This window comes from Cygnus olor, chromosome 14 (genome assembly GCF_009769625.2).
Source record: "Cygnus olor isolate bCygOlo1 chromosome 14, bCygOlo1.pri.v2, whole genome shotgun sequence".
NCBI classification, from domain to species: Eukaryota; Metazoa; Chordata; class Aves; order Anseriformes; family Anatidae; genus Cygnus; species Cygnus olor.
Genome location: NC_049182.1, coordinates 4,249,488 through 4,275,434, shown reverse-complemented (window position 1 = coordinate 4,275,434; position 25,947 = coordinate 4,249,488). Strand labels below are relative to the sequence as shown.

Here is a 25,947-nt window from a genome sequence, read left to right as displayed (position 1 = left end):
GCAATAGATTCAAGCCAAGTAATGTCAATGCAGGAGACTGTGCCTGAACGGTTTGGCCTTGTTCAACCAGAATACAAACCCTGCTAGCATGAACAATACTTTGTGGTCTCTATGTCAGCAAATAAGGATGGAAGCTTTGCAGGCATGTATTTTTCCAAACAGTTAATTTTAAAGGTTTAAGTATGCTTCTAAGAACAAATTCCTGTACACTGAACTGAAGCAAAGGGAGGGAAGCTGCTGCTTACTGAGTGATGCCAGTGAGAGCAGGGCTGGGCTGTATTAAATTCCCAAAGATGTATTTACTTCAATGGGAGCTAAATGAGCACTAGAGGGAAGCGTGAATTTCCCTTTGAAAAATCATGTCTGCTTCACAGTCAGTGAAGTAAGAGATATTAAAAGAAAGTCAGCACCATTATTGACCAAACTAACAAGTGCTCCCCAAGTGCTAATAAAATTCTAGACAAGCAACCTATCGATCATTGTCTTAGTTCAAAGCACATCAGCCATAATACCATCACAGATGGGGATCCTATCTCTGTCACTTCTGATGCCATATTTAATGAAAAAATTGGTTGCTTACAACCTTATAAGAAATTTAATATTATGCTTCTAGCACATGACAGCCATGTGCATCTGTTGGAGGATATAAACAGCCAAATGTGCTTGAAATGCCTCTGATGGAAGATAGCATATTTCACGTGCAGCATCTCAGCTATTTTTTTCCTGTTGATTTAGTTAGAATGTTTTAAAATTGTACTGATTTACTGAAGATTTGCAAACATGATTCATGTGCAGTTGTCCTATGAATAAGCCTCTAAAACTAATTCAAATACAGTCAAAAAATAAATTGCAAAATAAGTTATTCAATTGAAATCTGCCATCTGAGGCACAGTAATAGAAAACATTTATTATAAAACTAACATATATTTGTGGCTAGGGATGTGTACAGTACTAAACTCTCTGAAGGGAATTTATTCAGGCTTTTCTGAAAGAACATCTTAACTGGGCTAACAGAAAATTACATGTTCAAAAATAATTGTAGGTTCTATGATTTTCATCCTGCATCACAGGCTTCCCATTATTGTCTTTTCGCTTTTGGAATGCTTATGAATTTCAGGCAAACTTTACTGTGCACAGCTGCAGGAGCCTGGAGGGCTTCTAGAGTCTGGACTTGCCAGTCAGACACTAGACATACTTAGGTACAATTCTATGCAGGAGGAGAGGAAGCATGAATACCAACACATCCATCTCTAGATATAAAGCTTTGATATAGATATAAAGATATAGATATAAAGTTTGACAAATTCACTTCCATGGGGCTGCTGGACTGTGAAAGTTGCAGGTTATGCTATGATGGAGGCCACAAACCACTCAAAAGCAGTGTTTCCTCTTCAGAAACGAGGGTATTTTGACAGTTCAGCCTTTCATTAGTGCTCACGGGAAATTCTTTGGAATGATAGAGAGCTCGTGCCTGTAATTAATAAAGATAGTCAAGTCTACATGAGTATGTCTAACATCAGAGTCAGTCATAGATAGGCAGATGAAGATTTTCCTACAGCACAGTGGAAGAGGGATTTTTTTTTTCTTCCCCTGACAGATAATGTCCAAAATCAAAGCCCTGAGAAAGAGAGGAAATATCCCTCTCCAGGTTTCTCAGCTAAAGGGAAAAAGAACTGGGAATAAAGACAATGGAAATAAAGAAAAAGCCTGGGAATCAAGGGTGAATGTCCAGCTATTTCAGATGAGGGGCTTCTCCTTAGAAGTCCAGCAGCTTGCAACACTGGGATTTCTGTCACCAGAGATGGGTATGACCATACCACACTTTAGCCAGTCTCTCTATCTCAGTGCAAAAGATAGGGTTTGGAGTAGGAAACAGGCCAGCTCAGTCCACTGCAATCATCTGAGTGTCACAACCAAAACAGAAACAGTGAGACTTGCACTTAATTGTACAAACATATTACAACAGTTCCAGAGTTTGTGGGTAGCTTTAGGCACAGATTTTGGGGAAAAGACTATCAGTTCAACAGGATAAAGTTTTTTCCCTTCTTATTGTGTTTTGCCATTAATAGTAATGGCAGCTCAGTGGTTGAAACGTTTCAGAGCTTATATATTTGCACTACGAAGTGCATCCCATTACTTCCACTGTTCCTGTCTTAGGGGTAACGATGCTTTAAAAAAAGGCCATATGGCAAGGAAATTTGATATCATTCCAGCAACTTTACACCTAAATAAATGCACTCTTTACTTGTGCATCTTACCAGAAAAGTTAATAACATTTGTCTGTTGAAGCATTTAATACAGCTACTGAGAGGTGGCTTTAGGAGAAATGTCTTGCAAGTTAAATATTTGTTTAGCAGTTTTCACATACAACAACACATGAAGTCCGAATGGGTTAATTTTATGGTGAGTCTGGCTAGGTGCACACATTTAATTACTGTACAAAATCTCTGACTTGGGAATATTATGCTAAACTTTTCCCCTAATTCCCTCTTTTCTTTCTCCAAAGTAGGAGACTAAGAAACTATGCCAAGTTAGCTGTCAAGCTGCTTATGATCTTTCAAATGACTTTGTCAAAAAAACAAATAAACAAACAAAAACACCCAGCCCTTTGATTCATATTTTAAAAATCCTGAGTACCCTGCGCCTTCCACTCTTCTGCTTTATGGCTTCTGCAACTCTGACAGAATTGAATTCAATATTAATGACTACCAATCATTTCCAGGCTACACGCTCTCCTGCCTTCTGCAGTCCAAACGCCTCGTTAGCTTGGCTCAGTCAGTAAGATGCTCACCTTTCTATTGGTTTCTCTTGGGTTCGAGATGAATAAAAATGCGGGCTAGTAGCAAGGCTAAAAAATAAATTCTGACTACTCAGGTACTCTCTACATGCAGCTGAAGCATTGAAGTTGACTTCCTTTGAGAAGGCATGTTATGCAAAGATACCTTGTGCAACTCTCTAGGGGTTGTTTCAGTGAAAGTCATGTGTGCTTTCTTATAAAACAAGGTGTTTTTTTTTCCTTGAGACATAAATGCAGATCTCTCTCTCTGCATTACAAACAGAAAGAAGACAGCTAGATTACACTGCTGTTGCTTTTAAATGCATAATTAAGGAATTTAATCTGCTGAATAAAGGTAGTTTTTTTCTTTTAGAAAGCATTGGTTTGACCCAGCACACTCTTCTTTAAAAGATGCAAATGAAGTAAAAGTCTAGAAGTAGATCTCTGCTGATTTTCAAAACCTCTGTCTCCAGTTCATTTTTAAAGCTGTTACAGATATACTGAATTTCCTGGCTGCCTTTACGAGATCACTTCTGACAGGTACTAACCACCTACAGCTACTTCTGAACCCTGCCCTCCCAGCTGCTTCGTGGTGATTCCGCAGTCTGGCTTCCATATGAAGGCTTCACAATATTTTAACAAGTGATTTTAAAATCTAGAAATATATTTTAAATGTGAAAATACTGTAGACCTGTCCCAAAGAAAGGGTATTCACGTAGGCTAGCATTAGCCTAGTGAGGCTATACTCAGATTTCCTGTATAGCCCAGGAGAGATGCAGCCTGCTGTTTTCATTTACCCACTGGAAAAGAGACACTGTGAATAGACAGGAATCTTTAGCAGATGTACAAATGTTTGTATCACTTCAAGGTATCCATGTGTGATTTTAGAATCTCTAAAATAATTTGCGTCTTTGCCCAGAGTCAGAAATCTCAGTAACACAATGAACAAGACACTTCTGGAGTACATCAGTTCAAAATCTTTTTTGCAACATTTTACCAGGATTTACCTTTTTTTTTTTTTTTTTTTTTCTTTTCTCCTCTTGGGAAGACAGAGGGTCACAAGGCCTCCGAAAGGGGCAGCAAAAGTTCTGTTTGAAATCAATAGAATTTGTAACCCTAAATCTTTCTATGCCTTTGAAAATCTCTCTGTGGATATATACCTTGACAAAAACATCATCTTCCCCTTTCCTTTGACATCGAAGTTCCATTTCCATAAAGACAGAGAATTGATGCTCTTCAGCCTAATATGTACACGTCCCAGTAATATTCCTGGGAGCTACATGCACATTATACGTGCTGGGCAATGAAATATAGAAAGGCTCTTAAAGTGAAAATTTCAAAAGCAACTATGTGTCCACAGAGACTCCAAGGGGCATTTCCTTCCTAAACATTTCAGCAATTTTGAAGATTCAAGTCTCTGGTTGGCAAAGTTGCTCCCTATTCTGGACAAAACAAAATATTTTTTACTTCTTTCTCCTATCCTTTAGTGGCTAGCCTGGAAATTGTTGGAGTAACTGCCATAACTTAATAACCCACCAAGACAAAGGAAATGCAAAATGCCTGACAGAATCTGTATTGGAATCAGCAGCATATACACAATGCCCTTTTCTTTTGAAATTCAGCTCTGAAATTCACAACTTTGCAACTAGATTCAAAGAATTGCCCCCCTGAGTGTTAGGAAATATAGTAATTACGTTTATGACATTCATTTAAGAAGTTTTTAAAATGAAAGAAAAGGTATGTGAAGACACCTGTTTTAAATTGCATGTTAGACTGAGATTCAGGGCTACAGAGAACCTTTCTAAGCACATATATCATCACTGAATATAAATTGGAATGGATGCAGATTAAAAAACACAGCTAAAAAAATACAGAGATGAGTCAAACTCTTATACATAAACCACCTCAAGCTGTGACTAAATTGGAAATGAGATGTAAGTACGAATATAGCTCTTCACTAACGCATACGACAGACAGAGCAAGAAAGGGAAAAAGTATATGGAAATAAAAAAAAAAAATACAACCACAAAATATTTACTAACTTTACCTTGATCAAAAGGCTTGTTTGGATTCCAGTTTCTGAAATAATCATCCTAAATAGGGAAGAAAAAGAAAAAAGAAACTCAGGGAAAATATAAGCATTTTTTTTAAGTACAATTTTACATAATTAAACTACAAATGAATCAACTCATCTTTCGATCCTAACATATTCAGCCCAAATCAGACAAAACTGTCAACAGGTTGTGTTCAAAAGAGTAGTAAATGCAGGCTAGAATTTAAAGAATAAAAAATTCCTTGCGTTCAGTACCTCAAATCTTCCATCTGACCTGTTTTTCAAAACACCCTTCATTAAATATTTCCTGACAACTCTATATTATTTCATATCAGTCTACAACGTTCAGTAATAAAGATAAGATAATATGACATGATGCACACCAACACAGCATTGTAAAAGGTCAGCAAAGTAAATCCCCAAATATGTATACACACATTTGGACACACGCAAATCACACCACTGTGAATGTTCAGATATACAGTAATAATATTTAAAGCACTACACAATTTATAATAACATCCAAGAGAACTCGCAGTGAATGTTTTTGTCACTGTTCCTACTAGTAAATTTTATCTTTTTAGGGCTCCTTAAGTCTGATATAAAGGTATGATTGCACAGGAAGTCTTCGGGTTCTGTTTTATGTAATTCTGATTGTGCTGTAAAACCAAGAAGGTAGGAATTGTCAGCATACTTGGCCAAATGATTATTGTTGCAAACAAGCTTTTTCCATGCTTTCTCCAGTCCCTTCCATGTGCCTGAATTTGTATTCTGTGTACTTAGCAAATATATACCTGTAGGCAAAATTTCCCCTACTTCGGAGTGCCATCAACCCCACCTCTGAAGAACTGGGGTTCAAGAGATATTCAGCTCCAACATATTCTGTATATCTCACTCATATCCTCTGTGAGAGGGAGGGATAACAACAGAATAATGTATTTGAAGAGAGGAATCATGGAAGATTTCTATAACACTGTTATATTTTTCTGCATGTTAATCTTTATTTCCTTTTTAATGTATCCAACATTCTATATTCATTTCTTGAGGGCTGCCACTGAAGAGATGTCTTTATCAATTAGAATGATGTTTAGATTTCTTTTTCCTGCCAGGAGGGTAACTGAAAACCCAACAGTGCGAATAAAACACCTAAATTATTTCTTCTATAGGACTTTGCTTACCATTTATCTCTAGTTAACTGAATTTCACATGCTCCTACGCTATCCAATCACCCTAAGTTGGAATATTTTGGAGACTTGGAAGCTGGTAGGTCTTACTTTCTGGGTTCAGAACAGCATAGTCACACAGGTGACTAGAGGAAGAGCAGGTACTCTCCATGCCCTCACTGAGTGCCAGGCAATGTGCCTTGTGGCACTGCATTCCTTTGGGAGTGTTATGGCTGGGGTGAGAAGCAGAAACTACTAACGCTGATAGTGTGGAGAACTGTGGATGCTATCCTGCTCTTCTCTGATCTGGAGGCTGCCAAGGACGGGCAAATGCTGCCTGTAATGAGGGGACTGGTTGCAATTCTGTACGCCTTTCAAGAGGAAATGTATTTGCTTTCTCCAAGTGTATTCATGCTGACTATGCTGTGTCTACGCTGACTTCATGGACAGCGATAGCTTTCCACAGTAACTATAAAGATTATTATTCATAATTTATTTCAGGTACATCAGAAGAATCTCTAACTTTTCTCTTTAGAAGTACAGGGTTTGGCACCAGAAATAAAATCACAGACTTGCCTTTGAATTCCACAGCTTTGTTGATGCAAAAAATCCCACCAACTTCATTGTGCATGCATACAACTTCATACACTGCTTTGTAATGGATTACGATGTGCTGCTAAATTCACCAAGCATTAATCACTTTCTAGAATAAGGCGGTTTATTTATTTATTAGGCTTTTGAACAATTTTTTTTCTGGTAACAAATTATTATTATTATTTTTGCCTGTTTACATTTTTTTTTCCCTAGGTGTTGCTTTGCTGCTGGGTTTTCAGCATCAGAAACTGTTAAATAATTCAAATCCCAAGAAAGATTTCTTATGCAGTTGGCATATGGAACGAATTTTGAAATAAGGATTGGAAAGGGGGTTTATCTCAATTTCAGTGTCAAAGGAGTATTTTACAGAAAATGCACTTTGCTCATAAAAAAAAAAAAAACTACGAAAACACTCATCTCTTCTGTAAACTTATTCCTTCTCCTTTTCTCCTCTATGCAGGCATCTAGCATTCCTTTTTAAAAAACTGGAGCTATATCTATTTTCGAATTTACCTAAAACTACAGGATGATAATACAGGGAAATACACAGAAAGATATATGGAAAAAAAAAAAACCAAACCTTAAAGACTGGAACAGAGAAAATCTTTGAGATTTTCAACATACAAAACTCATTATTTGTAGGAGTAAATAATGACTATACATACATTATAGCAATCCGGCTAACAGCAATTCAAAACAACTTATGCCAGCTAGACAATAGAAAATATGGCACTAGAGTTTTACTTCACTATCGATACCAGCAAGACCCATAGCTGAATAGATATAGAACTGAAAAGGTGAAATTCATCCCATAGATATCACTGAGCAGAAAACCCATGTCTCATTTAAATACCACCTAAAGCTCTGACTTGAAAAATGGACAAGTCTTTGCGCTAGGACACTGCAAAGATTAACCAGAAATTACTTTTGTTGGGAGGAGAAACTCCTAACATCCCTCAAAGGATAACTTCATTTCACTGTAACTTCCTCCAACAGAAGAAGTATGTTGATATCACAATATATGGTACCTAAACCTGTATACCATTCAACATAAAAATTAAATAAATACTAGGAGCTTGATTAAAGAGGTTTAACATTCACATTCAATAAAATACCACAACGACAGCACAGAAATCTATGTGTTTCTTAATTTTCTCCTCGGAAAGGCATTAATGTGTTTAAAATATCTTGTAACTGCTGTAACCTACTCTGTCATTTTAATATTAACATGTTAATAAACCAATATTAACACATTAATAATTAACATGTATTAATACACATACCATTCATAACAGTATTAATAGTTGATTAGAGTTTAAGGTATAATATGCAATATGATATGCTGTAAATACTTTAATTCACTCTAAGGACATTTACAAGTTAGAAGTGAAAAACCTACCTCAACTTCCTGAATAGGCAAGCATTACAAATAAGAAAAGAAGAAAGAATGAAATTAAGCAATGTAAGGATATGACATTCACTGATTTTATCCTCAGTAGCCTTTAAAATGTGAAATCACTTATTTCAGATGACCTTAGCCTTCAAATGAAATTATTTTCTCTTTCTTTTCTGACCTTTGCACCTTGGTTGTTACGGCCCAGTTTCCAGCAGCTGTGCTATTAGCCAAATGCCATGCTATTAGTATGTTTGCCTCTCATAAAGTACCAAAAAAGACACTTTCATTTCCTTTGGCTGACAAAAGCACCAGAAAATATTTTTCCACATATTCATCTGTTACATACCTGATATGCGAGAGAATTAAAAATGTTTTCTTCCCTAACTGACTTTAAAGACTATTTGTTTGATGGATTTGGAAGGGGAGGCAAAACCAGGCATGGATCCATTTCAGTACCAGAAACAGCAACTGAAAAATATTTTTATGAACAAATATTTTAAAGTATCTTTCTCCTTGCATAGCGTTCACACTTCGAGGGTTTTGCCTATGGCTCAGTGACCATATATGACTAAATCAATCCTTTAATTAACTCAGGGGACTCGGCACACCTAAATTCATGCATGAAAAAAGAATTGATACTGCAAACCAAGCCTGGATCCGACTGCCTTAGCTCAACCCAGCACCGTACAAAAGTGACATATTGGCATGACCTCTGTACACACCCAGGAATACACATGAACCCCAAACTCTAAAAGTTGCCCGTCCCTCCCACACAGCACAAACGTACTGAAGGGTCCAGAAGCTTTACTCCAGGTCCCTGACGGCCCCGGTCTCACCTGACAGATAATGCTCAGTTTCCACTGACAGGAAAATAAATTTGGCATAGCCTCGCCTTCTGTTCCCACTAGGTGCTGGATGAGGCCTTTGTCAAGAAGCCTTGTAAAAGTCTACTGGCTGCCTAGGGCAGACATCGACCAGAGACGGCGAGGCAGGTAACCCAAGATGGTCACTCACAAGGTGAATAGCTCACGGGTTGTTGGCCAACTTTTGGCATCCCCTGACCTGATTTCAACTGCAAGACTTGGGACAGGAACCATCTTTTCAGCTCTGAATCTAATAATCAACTAGCATTATGGACTCTTACGTCAAGCAGCGACCCTCGGAAAATTTAACTGAGGAATAAGTTATCGTAGCAAATGAAAAATGTGTAGAAAAATATAAATTAATAGACTTGGACCTCACTTCTTTATTACGTTTTTACTGTTTTGATTTGCGCAATCAAGAGATGAGATAAAATAAATTCTGAAGTGATTTAAAACCATTTAATTGCACCAGACATGATAAATTGTTTCCTAAAAAGAGGAAAATATTATTTTATCATCCAATGCATAGGCATCAAATCCAACCAACTTAGATTGATATTCCATCAACAAAATCAATCAAGAGAATAATCATATGTGAAACTAAGCATGCAAAGGGCATATTAAAAAGTCCTAGTTTAAAAGCTCACAAAAGCTTTCTCGGCCTCAGACCTCACTGCTTTACACAATATCCCACAGATGTCATCGGAAGTTTATGCACACATCATTTATCTAGGTGAAATGTAAAAATTGACTAAAAAAGTACTATCAAAAACCTCATAGACTGGGTTCTGATTTGCAAAAACCAAAACTTGAAGCAAGTACAATGTGTGATACAGTGTCCTATCTCTCATAGCAGAAAAGTTAGCAAATAGCAATTGACCCCAAGACCAGCAGAGTAATGACTTCCTTCCTATTACCCTCCATTTCACTACAATAACAGTAGTAAAAAGCTAAACAAACAAACCCAACACATCTGAAATTAATGTAAAAACATGAATATGTTTATAGACAATCCCCCCCCCTAAAAAATAAATAAATAAATAAACAACAGCTTCTGGTTCTCCTGAAGATAAGTATTTTAAGTATAAATCCCACAAAAGCTACTTCATTGTCAATTTTTGTTTTAGTTGTTACCTAATCCTTTTGGAAGAGTTAATAAAGCACAGTTAATTTAACATAGAGGCACTCCATACGTAATTTATTCACTTGCCTAAAAGAACCTCTTGCAATATGCTCTTGTTTATAAATAGAAGCGAACATTAGCTAAATGCATGCATAAATATTTATATTTTACCGCTTTAATTGAACTTATAAGTTATTTGTAGGAATCAAGCAGAAAAGAGATGCTAGCTGAAAAACCTCCCCAGAACCCCCCTTCACTGGCATCTCCCAGAGCCAGCTCACTTCAGTTTCCTCCCCCAGGGCCTGGGAAGATCACAGGGACTTGAACGAGCCAGCAGCATCCACAACCACCATGAAACCCCCACTGCCTGAGAAAACCAATATACAAAGGGCATAACCCTAAGGACTGCCAGATAACCTTTTGGAGGTAATCTTTGTTCCCAGCTCCTCCCAGCCAACAAGAGCATAAATTTCTAAGCATCTCCAGGAGGGACGTTCATTAACACCGGTTTGCAGCCTGCTTAGTATTTTCCTCTTCCATTCTCCATCTATGATTAAACCTTTTACCCTCATAAAGACCAGCTGGGAAAAGTGGTAATTACCAGCTCATTGCTTTTTTTAAAATTAGCTCCAGAAGGATGCAGCTGCATTTTCTGCCTCTCTACCTTGCAGTACAGGAGATCATTCCAACATCGAGCAGTGTGAAAGTACCAGCTGCTGCTTGCTGAAGTCAATCTAACCAGTGTCATAAACGTCTCCCCAAGGCCTAGGGCCAGTTTTAAGCAAATAGTTTGTGTCAGCAAATTACATATTTATTTATTTATTTAAGAGGAAGAGAAAATATTTTACCCACCGAGTACATCAGTGCATACAGATTTCCCAGCGGTAGCTAGTGCCCAGAGTCTGCATCAGCTGGCTCCAAGATCATCCAAGACATCTCCAACTGCATCTGAGTGCCTTTTTTTTTTTTTTTTTTTGTCTCTCCTGGGAACCAGAGAATATGCATCCAAGAAGGATGCTTTTGCTTAGTGAATTAGTAGTGGCTTGTGCTGTGGATATTTCATTTTGACTTGTTAGGGGAAAATCTTTGAAAAGTTTTGTGATAAATTTCCCTAAAAGGCCAGGAGTGTCAGGGTTTACTTTGGTGAAATTGAAAGAAATCATTTCAGACTAAAGTAGTACCGTGTGTCATGAAAGGTCTGAGGATGTCAGAACCTGTCTAGAGTACTGTATCTAAGTCATTTATAAAAGTATAATGAAATGCTTTAGCCTAGAAAGAAAGCAAAGGTTCACATTGGACTCATACATAATACTAAATACATTAATATTGATTTATTAATAAGGATATGAAATACACATCAGAATAAATCCTTAGATATAGATGGTATAGAAAAAGGTCATTGACCATGCATTGCAATCTCGTATGTCCCATTCTCAGCACATGTACTTTTTGTTAACCTACCACTAATGTGCAAAAGAATTCCTTCTGCTTAGTACGACCTGGAACATTAAATTTTTCTTATTTTTATATAACCATTTTTTTTTGCCTTTTTTATTTTTTATTTTTATTTTACTATATCAGGAAACAAGATTTGCCACTCCTGTTTTACTGGAAGAAATTTCCAGAAGTTTCCATAGGCAATATTAAGAAAGTGGCATACAGAACTTTCAGCACAATCTTTCTTTTGTCACAGTCCCAATGTTTCATTGGGGTCGCCATAAATAAACAAATAAATAAATACAGAAAATCAGAAATTAAATTATAAAAAATGAAAAATAATTGAAAAATAAGTTACCACTGAGCCCATGTCAGACTGAATAATAATTCTCATTCTTTAGAACTCAACCATGGGGCCTTTTATGTAGAAATCTTCCAGCTGCTCTGTTGCTTCTTTCCTTCTTTCTTTCTTTTTTAAAGGACAAATATAGTAAGAACTAAAAATATTTCTTTTTAAACTAAAACTCTGTGTTTATCCATACGAATGGAGCCAAAGGGCCTGTCTACAATGAGGAGGGCAAACAGATGCTCATCTACTCTGCTTGTGCTTCAAGCAGGATGAATGAGGGCCAGCTGTGAGCCAGAAGCCATATAGCTGCCTTACTGCAGCACTGTGCCAGCACACACAGCTGATAGATTCGGGTGGCTGGAATAATCACGCCACTGTCTGCTCTAGCTAGTGCTGAAATACCTAAAACTTACAAAAAAAAAAAAAAAAAAAAAAAAAAAAAAAAAAAAGGCCCTACCTTGGCCTGATTATTCTTTGATGGTCCTCTTAATAAACTTTAGAAATACATTATTGCTTCTGCTTGAACTCTTCCTCTTGTTAGCAGGTGCTAAAAAGCCTCTTTTCCATGTCTAAGGTTAAATAGTTCGTATCAACTTTACTTTCATCAAGCTTTCCACACCTTAGTATTTCCCACTATACTGTTTTATTCCTCAAACTGCCAAGCTCTTACAAGGCCAGAACCTCAGGAGTCTCCCAAGGTAAGGGCTCGCAGATCCCTCCCTGTTGGGTTGGTTGCACTTGCACTTCCCAGAGATGCAGCTCCAAGGCCAGACTGAAAAACAGAACATTGGCTGGCTCCTTATCTTGCAATTTAACAAGATACCCCTAGCCACAGTATCAGCCACACGGAACCATCTTAGAGGTATTGCAGAGCCCTGTTCACGGCATTTCTCTCCAGCCATAAGTTCCTTTCCCTGACCTTTGTGAAGGGTCTCCGTTCTGGCTGCTTGCAGAGGCAGCATGGGGAGGGAGGAATTAGGGCTGGAGGGAAGACAGGCACTGGAATACTTCTAACAAGGCCTGAGGATAAGAAATCATGTAGTGATGATTTACTATCTCAACTGAAACAATTTCGTCAGGCAATCAGATCCTGTGGCAATCTGCAGGCAAGCTCAATAGGTACTGACCCCTAAATAAATTACTAAGGCCCCATTCTCTCCAACATTTGTTCCCAGACACTGGAGGGTTTCTGATTTCTTTGGTTACTCTCTGATTATACCCTGATGCCTGCAGCATGTTTATGCAAATCTGTGCTTAACCATAGTAATTCCTCACAACAAACCGTCTCTCACAACAAACACGGTTGATTCAGCTTCTGAACCTCAGTCATTTTTTCCATTGCTAGAGAGTGAGCTACGTTGCAGATCACCTACACAGCACCGGGGCTGTGTGGGAGCGAGGGTGTAGGTGGGAAACAGCAGACAAGTAGAAGGAAGAGGCCAGCACCAGAGTTCTGGGACGAAGAGGACCGAAACTCCACAGGGTGAGAAGGCAGCAAGAGGTCTGAACTGGGGCAGCCAGGTGTGGGCTCCTTACCTGGGAGCTCCCACCAACAAAACGGTACGTTGTAGCAAAGGTGAAAGCTCTCATGGAAGGCCAGGTCACAGAAATAAGCTGGAGAGATCCCCTGTTAAATCATACCTTGGCGCTTGCATTATCTGCCTTGCAATTTATGTAACCTGGTTAGAAAACACTAAGCTGTCGTGGAACATATCATAGAATCCCAAGTTGGAAGGGACCCATAAGGATCATCAAGTCCAACTCCATATGTCAATGGGGTCACACCTTTCAGAGGAGAGACAGAACACAGTCAAGACCGATGGGGTTTTTACTTAGAAAATAACATGTCCTCTTCACTATAAGTTTTGCTCAGGTCCTGCCAGATTGACTGGTGAAGAACTGCTTGCATTGTACAGCAGCTTTGGCACAGAGCACAGAGAAGGCCCTGGAGCCATTAGCTCCCACTTCCACAACAACAGCACCTAGCTGAACAGGAAGCAAGAAGCAGAGCCAGAGACTACAGACATATATTTCTCTTCCTTCCAATGAAACTCTTTAAAGCAGCTTTATTTCTGATCTGCGAACTAACGCTTCACATGAATTAGCAATTGGGTAGACAGTCTAGCTCACCAGATCTAGCCATCCTTCCAATAAATACACGGGAAAACCACGAATGCCCACTGTGTGAATTGAAGTCAGTGGATCACCACTGATGGATAAAAGCAAAGAACCTGCCCCAGTGTTATTTTCTCACGTGCTCGTTTGTTTGTTTTCCACTCATCAAAACCACTGTGCTTTCACCTTGGGTTATTGCTGTGAAGGTGGGTTGAAAATGCCCTCCTACAGGTTCTCTACATGAAGATATGGTTAATAAATCATATGCTCAATAGGTGTATTATTTAAAACATACATTGAAAGGAAAGCTACTAAACTCTTTCCGCATCTTAATTCTCATTCAAAGACTCAAATTACATACTTAGAAAGCAATTGTTTCCAGGCAGCTTGCAAGCCAAGCACATTAAGCTTGAAGGTTATAAAGCCATTGGCAATGTTACTTCACTTTCAGTATCCTTGCTGCTCCGGGAGTACATTTGCAGAAGCAGTTTGTGACAGATTCACTGGGCCTTTTTTTAGCTGAACATTCAGGGTTAGTATCTGGAGAATAACATTCACATAAAGGAATCCTAACACTTCCACTTCTTTCACAGTGGTGTTCGCTGCTTTACAGGGAATAACAATCTGCATAGTGATTACATAAATAGATATATTCATTGTTTTATTTTACAAGGTCTGCAGAAATCGTTTGAGTCGTGATTTTTTTTATTTAAATGTTCTATTATAGGAATAATCTCAGCATGAGACAAAATGATAATTCTCCTGATATCAAAGTTATGAAACAAGTTATGAATAAAATTGTAATTATATTTCATGCAGATATACAAATCCCAGTGGTTAAAACATACAAGGGAACAAACAGCGGTTGAATAAAATCAACTCATCTAACTTTGATATTCAGTGATACAATTTTCTGAGATCTAAAGAGACAGTTAAACTAGTTATTATGTCCTAAGTCTTTAAAATTGCTTCTTTAAATGCATAACTAATGACTGGCAGGAGAATGTATGAATTGTACTGAATTATGAGCAGTGAACTGTCCCTGGAAGAACATATGTATTTGTTTTTAATTTCATTCGTAGCCTCAAGAAAAATCTAGCTCCAAGGATTTCTGTAACTCTTTACATAAGGTAAAATCAAACCATCCATACTGCTGTTGAAAAGAACAACCTTGCAGGCCTGGTTTTAGCCAGTGTTTTAAATTTCTTAGATCTGAATCAGAAAAAGCAGTCATGGTCAACTAGTTTATGAAATAGCCAGTCGCTGACTGTGTGAAACAGTTGTTGGCATTTTCAGATCAGAAACCCTGTGAGCCATTACAAATATGTGGTTTCCATTCCAGTTCGAGATATCATTTTGTTAATTGTCTCTGGAATTTTATCCATTCTAAAAAAAAAAATGGAAAAAATATCAAAAATCATTATGCAAAACTAACAGCAAGCTTAAAGGAAACAAAACAGCTAAGTGCTTGTAGCAGTTGCTGGAAACAGAAATCCTGTCCTCACTCCAGAAAGTGCTCCTCACTGCCTCGTGTCTCACCAACAACTTGAACATACAGTAGGTTATTTTAAATACCTTGATCAGTTTATGAAAGTTCTTACGTGATGAGGTTTTCTGTAATAGTTGGAGCTGGTTGATTCAAGAAAAGTCCCCCATGTTTTGTCACTGATGCACTTGTGTTATCTCTACCTATTTTCTAAAAAATCACAGGAGGTTCAAGACTGTAACATTTTACTGCTGGTACCTCATTAATTTATTACACCAATGAAGTAAAACATATTATTCTACATACTGAGAAACTGATTTCTTGACCCAGCTGAAAACTAACAATGACAAAATGTTACCTTTCATAAAAGACTGCTACTCGCCATCTACTTGAAGCAATAGTATTTTGGTAAGAAACTGCTTTAGCTGGAATGGTATTTGAAAAATATTTAACTAAAATAATCAATATTAAAAAAAAAAAAAAAGAAAGAAAAAAGAAAAAATGCCAAAGAAACATAATATCCTGTTTCTGCAAAAAGATACCTGAACTGCACTAATAGCTCTAGCGGGATTTAAATGCCAAGGCTGTCTGTGTTCACAGTACAAAGATTTCCATATGGATTGATTCTATTTTATTTTAGCTGAAGGCAGCACCTGACTATCCAATCTATGCATAATTTCTCAAGAAGTCCATAGAACACTGTCCAAAGGCAATTTGTAATCCATGCATAACATCTTAAGCCACACAAGTCAAACTACAGTTCCACTTGCATTTGCAATGACAACGATGATCTAATAGCTTAATTTGTCCACCTCTATTTGCTAGCAAAAGTCCAAACCAACGGTAGCGTCACCGTTACTGGATAAGGATTTTACTGCATTTGACCACTGCTACCATTTGGTGTCTCCCCCTCAAGGAGGGAGATAAATGACCCCTCGCAGCTTATACAGAAAGGCCAAAAAACTGCAGAACAATTACTATCATTCCAAACCCTCTGAATGTGCTTAGGTATTCAATGTGGATTATTATATTCACAGAAGGACACCTCCCTCCAAGTACTAAGAATTCAAACATAGGTCCAAATTCTCATGATTTTAATAATCTCCTTCCATGAGGGATTATGAACCATCACTTTCAGATATACCCATGGAGTTCACCCCCAAACTACTCGCACCCAAAAACTCCAAACATCATTATGCCAGCTACCCTCAGATCCTTTTTCCATTTTGCTTTAAAATCATGACATGCAAGAGTGAAAAGAAAGATTTAAATAAGATACATTTGTGTCATATGACTGCAAAATCTTCAGCCATTTCATTTATGCTTTCATTGACTCAACTCATCATTTGATTTTTTTTAATTGTTTACATAGGAAATTTCACCTAGCACACTCTCTGGAAACAATATTCAGTGTGAACAAACATAGTCAATATTTGACTCCTGTTTAGAGCTCCTCCAATGAGACCAAATTAAAAATATGTAATATAGATTGTATTAAATTTCCATAGCTCTGATGATGATAAAGCAATAGTCAAGTTAAGATCTTCTGATGAAATTGAGAAAACTGAGCGACCTTTCCTTTTTTTAACTGAGCATGCCTCTTGGATCAAGGAAAGACATCTGAAAGAGTCTCCTGTAGGGAGATATAATGCACTCTTGAACTTGCCAGAACACGCACTTCAGTGATAAAAGGTCAATACGTAGTGTGGCTTGGTGTGGAATGAACAATGACATGAGAAAGTAAGATGTAGCAAAACATTATTTTACAGTCTCAGGCACCTTCTAACCAAGCAGTCATGGCTCAAGAGAATATATAGCTTCCAGATCTCAAAAAGGCATTTTTGAACTGTTCTGCTCTAAACCGATGTACACTCCTGATCTCTAGACATTAGAGTTGCTCACTCTTACAGGGATTAAATCATGGAGTGCATCAAAAGCAAACCAAATAGGCATTTTGATGAAGAATAGTACTTGAGAAGACAGCATTTAGAAACATCTAAAGAGTACTGAAGGTCTTAAAGACTTCTTAAGGCACAACAGAACATCTGAATTTCTGTCAGCTATAATTTTACACCCAAGGTCTTGTACAACTACTTATTTAATTCTTCCAACTGAGAAAATAGTTCAAACGTGCTGTGCAACTAATCTCCAAACCTTAGAGATTTAAACTCAGAGAAAATATGTCTTAGAGAGCAGATGCATCTACAGTACATAGACTTAAAAAGTAAATATGCTGCGAATCCCCAGAAACATACTCGAAATGACAACCCCCTCCTCTCCCAACACACACGTACATATATTTCTATGACTTTCATAGCTCTGTTAAGATTTCAGTAAGTAAACTTCAACATGAATCTCTTTTAGTCTTACAACATTCTTGCATTCTTATTTAAAAAAATATTCTGTTTTCTATGCAACAGCATACACTTTTTAAACCACACACTTTCCTGGTTCCATGCACTGTACTACAAGAAGGTTTGAGGCAGGTGCTCTACAACTGATCCACTCAGTTGTAGCTCCTGATACTGAAAAAAACAAACCTGTTTCTTTTTGTCTTCAGTGGCTGAATTAATGAACATGTGCCTTAAGGTTCAGATTGGATGTCAGGAAAACGTTCTTCATTGAGAGGGTGGTCGGGCACTGGAACAGGTTCCCCAGGGCTGTGGTCACAGCACTGAGCCTGCTGGAGTTCAAGAAGCATTTGGACAACACTCTCAGACATAGGGTTTGATTTTTGGGTAGTCCTGTGTGGAGCCAGGAGGTGGACTTGATGATCCTTGTGTGTCCCTTCCAACTTGGGATATCCTACGATTTTATGATTAAGTGCTCTTCATAAACAATTTTTCATGCTGCTAAGCCAAAGCCTTGACTTTATTCATGTGTCACAAGAAGTAGCATGCTCTGAGAATCTCCTGAAAAAAGTTATTTTACTTGCAAAATATTAATGCAAATTTCTTTAGTAAATACGAGTATTTACTCAAAGTAAGAATAGAGATTTAGAGTCACACTTCTACTTGTTTCAATATATGCAAGAATGTGCACACAGAGTTCATCCTAACAGATTTAACAAATGTTTGTTTTTAGAGACCAACACAGATTCAGAATCATCTTTACATAGCCAAACACCATACTCTCTTGGATATTTGGCAATCACAGTTAAATTTTCTGCTCTCACTGAAGGCAGAAATCCCTGCTGTGGTGTCCCAAGAAGGTAATTTCCTCAACTGCAGAAGGGGTTGGGAAAACACGAGGTTGGTTCCCTGAGTAAGATTCAGACGGTGCTCAGGAACTTACAGAAAACATTTTAAAACATCCTAACGAGCAAGACCATCTTAAAATATATCCACAAAAATATAAACACCACAGGATTTAAAATACTAAATTCCCTGGCAATCTAGCATCGTTACAACATGACATCAAATTACTACAAAGGTTTTAGTATGGCAATTAAAATCGTTTTTACATTAAAACTATAGACTACTTGTAGATCTTCTAAAACAGCCTTTAGATCTCAAGAAAGCTTAAATTGGAAAGTATGTTTCAAATCCAGCAACATTTAAAAATCCACAAGGCAAACTTATTCTCCACAAAGGGTATAAAATTGCTGATCATTTATGTTTGAGATTTCCGAGGAACTGAGTAACAGCAGGTTTTGCTCATTTGTGGAGGACATCAAATGAAGTTTGAACAGCTAATTAGAACATAGGATTTCCTGCACTGAAGCTAATTCTTAGTAGTTGTACATTAAATTCATTCTCATTGTTCACCCCCATTATCCAAGGAAACAATATCAAGATGTGTTAAATTTGTTATAAGCTAACCATGAAATGTGCATTGTAACCATGTGTTAAAAGGGAAACACAAAACCGAAATATTTACAATTGCTATGGAACAAACAATAGCTTCAGCAACGGGGGACTTGCCTGGTTCTAATTGAATTAAAGAAAGTCAGGAATGTGAAAGCTCAGCTGCAGTAACATTCATTTAGATTATTACCTTGCTTGGCATTGTCATTTCTGAAATTATATTTTGGCAGATTCCAGGAATGCTGTCAAGCCATTTGTCAGCTCAATCAAAGATATTACGAGCTGGCAGAATCTTTGAACAGAGGCAAACTCATTTTCACAAAAGTATTTTGAGAAGTGTTTGCTAGGGAAACTGCAACTTGAAATCAAGAGGGCAAAATCCAGCCTAATGAAAATACCCCAGAGAATTTTAATACTAGCTTGAGCACAGGAAAAATATGCTCTTGGTAAGACTTCCCTAAATGTCCCCATTTGTCTAGTCTTCAGAAAATTAGTTAGCCACACAGAGACACTAACGCTGCCATAATTTTACATTGGATGTTTAAAAAGCACCTGAGTCCTTCAAGCCAGGCTGGGGCTGCATGCATTTGTTTTCATATTAAGAATCCTGCAATGGGTTAGCAAAATGTAAATGTTGTCCTCATGTACTGTTCCCTGACAGTGGGTTGAGAACATCTGATGGCTGAAAAGTACCCCAGTATGTGACGGATGGATTAGACCCTTCCCCAGCTATGATTTGCATGAGCAGGTATACAGATGTATGTCAGGGAAGGGGAGAACTCATCTACTAATCCTCCTGCAGCACAGCCTCAGCCACCTACATCAACAAGCAGCACAGTGCCTGAGAGGTTCTGTAGAAATTCACATTGGGTTCACAGTGGATTCAATATCTGCTCTACACGAGGTCTACCCTTTCCTTTCAACCCACTCCAGTCTGATCCCCTGAACCGATCTCTGCAGTGTGAACCGCGCAGTAACTGCAGACAGCTGTGAGCCTTGTTTCCACAGCACACATTGATACAAACTAAAGTGCCAATGAAGACATGCTCTGTGCTCTGTCTGCTACTTTTAAGACCTGCGACAACCAAAATAGATCCTGATTAAACACTGGATGATTAAGAGATCTAGATCACATAAGCCTGGCTGTGGTCTGAGCAACGTAGCTTACCGAGGAGAAGGTAATGGGAAAGTCTGATGCAGTGTGAGATGAATCCAGAAAGCGAAGCATAAAAATAGCAAGAAGGCAAGCAGAGACATCAAAAAAACAGCTGCCAACATATCATGACACAGACTTTTTAATCATTCTTTTCCTTAGAGCAGACCGTCCTCAGAGATTACATCTCTAGTAATCACCTCTGAGGACTGGTAGATACCGAGATTTGCTGGAAGCCATCATTACACATCTGTAACTATTCTTTCAAAAACTAAGTATCATTGATGATGACAACAGCCAGGAAGAGCTTGAAGGGAATGAGCACGAGTCTCACAGCTGCTCAGCAGGATGAGGGAGCATATACCCCACACCAGCATCCTGCACAATCCAGGACTAGTTCATTTGGCTGTTACACTCAGTACGTCTCCTCTTCCCCATCCCTACAAAGACTTAAAAAATCGGAGTCTTTATTATTATTATTTTTAACCCTGACTAAGTCAATATACCTAGGTATCTCATTAACCATGTTCAATATTCTGTGTGATCCTTTGCCACTACAAGGTGTGACCCTGGAGAGGGCATTCCTGGCCTACCACATTTGTGCAATTACATTTCCAGTTGCAGCCTTTTCCCTCAGTTCAGAACTGCCTCCGCTTACTGTTTTACAGCTTACTGCATCTGGTTCTGTATGCTTAATCTAAAATTCCTGTCTCAGAAACCATCAAAATCTCAAAATAAGGTCCCCACCAAAGGCAAAAAGTCATTATCCATAAGTTTTCATAATTCTGTTTTTTAAGACCTTCAGCATCTTCTGAGTGCTTCTTTGAATTTACAGCTTTTCTCCCGAAGGTTTGTACTAACATTAAAGAGAACTGCACAATTACCTGTAGATCTTTTATTTCTCTCTGAAAGGTTCAGTGGTTCTACATTTTACAAACACTGTAAAGATTTCTCTACGATTGCTGACAACTCCAGCAGCAGCAGGAGTGTTATGGAAGATTGTTAGCAGTTGCCTTTGTTCTGTACCTATTACTTCAGCTTTAGTATGCAGCTCCCTCAAAGATTTCTCATTACCTATGTTTCTTCACTTTGGCTCAGATTTTCTTCTTGGTTTTGTATTCAGTCAAGCTAAAACATCTTCTGTTCTCACTAAGCTTTAAATTTCTTTGCACTTTATACTGATTCTCAGTCACCCACCTGATTTTTTAATATTATATTTTTATTTTAGAAAAAGACAGTTTGCAGCTATTCTTTTCTGTAACTTTCCTCTTTCCATCCAAGTATTTATACCTTGATTTTAAAGATACGTACCCAGTTTTATTATTTCCTCTTCTTATGACCTTAGCCTGACTATTTGGCTTTTTGCCATTGGCATCTCCAAGGTATTCTCACTTCCAATCTTTCACTCTGGCGTTTCTTCAACATACTTTAGGAAAACAACTCCTATTCTGCTTTCTATTTGACTTCTGGCTGTTGTCTAGGTACCACGATTTTTCACTGTCTGTCCTGACGCATTTGATGGATTCTCACTAGAATTTCTGTCTCCTGTATGTCCTTGATATCTTTAATTACCCACTGCTCTTTGTTTACTTTGCACTCACTGGGACCGATTATATTCTTGGCTATAACTTTTTAAATCTGGAGTACCTGAACTGAAATTAGCAGATTTGTACAGATGTAAAAGTGAAATGAGAGAAAAAATATGTACTTTTTTTTTCCCCTAATTTATTCTTAAACACACAACTGAAAGATAGAGCTGAGAATTTACAATGCTTCCTCCTAAGCATAAAAGATTCTTTTCTGAATACATTTGTCATCTGCAGCAACAGCACTGGCAAAAACACTGGTTCATCATTTGCCAATGCTGTAGAGAAAATCATCAAAGAACGTTCTGTTACTGACTTGTCAATAAAGGAAAAGTTTCAAGGAATTTCCCCAAAAAGCCCCATATTATTTAGGGGGTAGTCACAGAATCTTGTCTTTTTTCAGCTTTCTGGCAATTTCAAATTCTTCACATATTTTTGACATTTTGATGAATATTGATTATTTACAGCTATAGTAATCATCAGCTAGACAATGGTTTGTCTTCTATTTTATATTTCAAAACCAGAAAATGTGAGATTGTAAAGCAAATCCAAACCAGACTTGTTTATTCATTTGAATACTTAATCACCCAATAGTTCTGTGAAAATTGAGCCAAAGGATTTATCTTCAGAAGGTCACGTAGCCACTACAATGCAATACCTCAACAACTTACTGCCACTCAGTTCAGAACATAAAGTCATTCCAGTTTATGGCAATCCTGGTATTCCTGTGCTGGACACACCAGAATCTAGTTTCAGTTCATTCTAACGAGGCAACAACATCATATTTTTTTATTCAGTGGATTAAGGTTTCCTGTTAACTAAGAAGAAATCTTCAAAGTGTTTTTAATTCATGATTACTTCCCATATTGAATTTAAACTGTCAGGTCTCTATTTATGCTGAAGGTTGCAAAACACATTCTTCTCCATTGCTACTTTGGGGTTTATTTTACTATTTCTCATTCACTAAGATGCACGGCTGTGGTGGCCAAACCGTGATTTACCAGTGTGAAGAAGCAGCCCCAATTTCTCCACAGATGGCCGACCAGACTACTCTCCCCTCTCCTGGATGAACAAAGTTTCCTTGCTTCAGACAGTCACTTTCTCCAACGCATCCCCAATTATTTAAAAATGTCTCTTCCTTTCAAAGTGCTTGCACTTGGGAAAAAGTCATTCAGGAGAAGCTTATCCCCACAAAAATGACCCATTCAAGTTTTAGCAGCTCAGATGATCAAATTGAAATGCTGATAAGCCGTAACACCACACAAGGCTCTTTGGATCCCAGAGAGGACCCCCTTTCTCCATACAACTCTTGTAAGGACAAAGCTTGCCTGGGTCTTTGGAGTACAGAGCTGCCACCTCTGAGTAGTGAGTTACTGCAAGTATGTCTCCAGCTCAGAAGACTGATAGCTAAAATACTGTTTTTGTTATCACCATATATATTCACCTGGCCATCGCAGAGTATGTTTTGCTTTTCTGGAATGCATAGCAAAAAAGCCTGAGAGGGAAGAGGGAAGGAACAGGGCTGCAGGTACATGCAACACAAATAAGCTTCCAAAGCAAGAATCACTCTATACTGCCTGCCTTATATATTGACATTATTCTTTCCAGCTCATCAGTCAAAGTAAGGCAATTTCAGACAGAACCTGGAGGGTGGTCTGGAGACCACTCATCTCCTGGGCAAATTCATATAAATCCACCAAATGCACAATTCTACTTAAAACGTTATTTTCCCTTTTGAAGTGTGATGAACTAAATGCTAACCCTTTTATATGCTAACCAAGCTCTTAGCATTGTTTATTTACTACAGTACTCTTTTTAGCCATTGGAGCAATGTATCTACCACAGTGGATTGCCATAATGATTGATTCTGCACTTCAAAGTGATTTGAAGATGAAAAAATAGAGTATTGTTATACATTCAGTGGCTGTGATGTAAGGAAAGTCTAATTACATTAGGTACAGTCTGCAAGTTTTTTAATAGGAACTTAATTTTGCCATAAGTGATTTTTGCCCTTAAAATACATAAGAACCACCAAAAAGTAGCAAAGTACATTTAGTTTCATTATTAAAACCTCCTAGGGTTTTAATATGCGTGTTTGCTTGGGGAGGGCTCCTCATGTAATATGCCTGTGACTGCCTGAGTTTCAAAGAGCCTTCCTGCTCCAGCAGCCCAGTCCTCTCCTCCCCACTGCAGCTCTCCACCAGGCTGGGGCTGATTAGCTGTTCCCCCGCTGCTGCAGTGAAATGCTGCAGAGTGGCTGATGGATATATACAGGGTGGGAATGAAGACAGCTTCTGCAGCCATCCATAAGCTCAACTCATTCAAATTGCTGGCTGACTGCTACCTGAGAGGAGTGCTGGAGGAGAAAGAAAAAAAAAGAGTTTTTTTTTTCTTTTTTTTCTTTTTTTTTTAAAAAACAGGCTTGGCTGTATCATCTGGCATGGCAAACCAAATGACTGGATCCTATCATGACCCTGGATATCATATGCACTAACAATTAAAGCATACATTTGCCAACACACACACACACACAAAATGACAGCATAAGGTTTTCTTTTCACTGGAGCATACACTGTTAATCAACAAACATCAGATACAGTTTTCTGATGATGGTTAACATACCATAACCATGAAAAGAGAAACTGTTTAAAATAAATATACCAGAACAGACAAAACAGAGGCTATATTGTACTGCAGTGTTCAAGCAGAAGCTAATGGCTCCTGTAGAACAAATTTGCTGAAATTCTGACAGCCAGGTAGGGTGACCAAACCTTGAAAGCATGTGAGTTGTGGCTGTTTCTACCAACTGAAAATCAGGCTCTGAGGCATCTGAGCTCGCCATGAAGCGATGCAAAAACATTTCTCAGGGATGCATCTTTTGCTTTAGTATAAAGAAACAAAAAGGAAAAAATGTCTACACCCAAACCATCATCTCCCAAATGTTACACCCAGTTTTTATGTATTTTATTAAATTTCATACCAAATACAGAGCTATTCTTGCAGTAAATTCACTATTTTCTCACAGAGAAATACATATGTTCTAACAAAACAGTTTCATTGAAGCGTAGTGCCACCTTCCTTTACTATGACTGTAAGAAATTATCTCACTTTCAATGCCAGTGAACAGATTGCAGCCCTGCTTCCCTCTCTTATACACACACACACACAGAGACAGTTGAGATAGAAATAACATGTTCGGATATACATCTTAGTCCCAGACTAAGGTAAACAACTGAGTTGAAGCCCTAATTAAAATATTGAAAGCAGAAAGGTGAAATATGGTGAACATGCCACAGATCTAGAAATACTTAAACAAGATGTAACATTGTGGGGAAATAAAGACACTTTGACAGGTTTGTGTGCTTCTGTGGAAGACTCTGAAGCCAGTTGCACTTGATCATCTGATTTTGTATAAATAGTAGGTAGAAAAAAATGTTAATTGTTTAGTTTACGGAAGATTTTGAAGTGTTTGTAATGTCAAAAAAATAACTTTTATTCTCAAAGAACAACAACAAAAACCAAATAAACCACCACACCAAAAGGAGTAACATGATCTTTCCAAGACGATAGGCTAGAAAAGCAAGTCAGATAGTCATAACCTCTTCCCAAATCAGGTCAGCAGTAGTGTTCAACCACCGTGATGATTGGAAGCTACGTTCCAATCACAAGCAATGGAAAATTAGAGCAATTTTAATCAGATTCAGCCTATCCTACATTAAAAGAATGGGGGCAACCTGATATGAACCAACTCGAACTCAAAACCAGACACAACTTGAATCCCAAGAAAATGTCTTGAAAACTGGAATATATCTTGGGAAACAACAACCACAAAAAAGATACATTGTGAGACACAATGAAAAGCTGTAGGGTTAAAGTAAAAAAAAAAAAACAAACAAAAAAACACCCTACTACTCATTCAATGGAAAAAAAGTTACTAATCATACTAGGAATAGAGACAAATACTAAATTTGGGGCATTATGGCTTTTTAGAGAAGTGTCTCATTTCAATCTGTCATAGAGAAACTCAATTCCTGACTTGAGATCCTC

The 25,947-nt window shown here is 37.9% G+C and overlaps 1 protein-coding gene across 2 annotated transcripts in view; it reads right to left on the bottom strand.

Annotated features, from left to right (window-relative positions):
- The window catches only part of SPOCK1 (SPARC (osteonectin), cwcv and kazal like domains proteoglycan 1), a 288,774-nt gene that overhangs the window by 187,411 nt on the left and 75,416 nt on the right, over positions 1-25,947 (bottom strand). Inside the window, exons 3-4 of one of the 2 annotated variants that reach the window (XM_040573348.1) lie at positions 7,986-7,994; positions 4,824-4,869 (exon numbers count right to left, since the gene is read on the bottom strand). In XM_040573348.1, coding sequence (XP_040429282.1) covers positions 4,824-4,869; positions 7,986-7,994 — 55 coding nt within the window. The remainder of the gene's footprint in view (positions 1-4,823; positions 4,870-7,985; positions 7,995-25,947) is intronic. The other variant, XM_040573349.1, reaches the window with a different exon arrangement.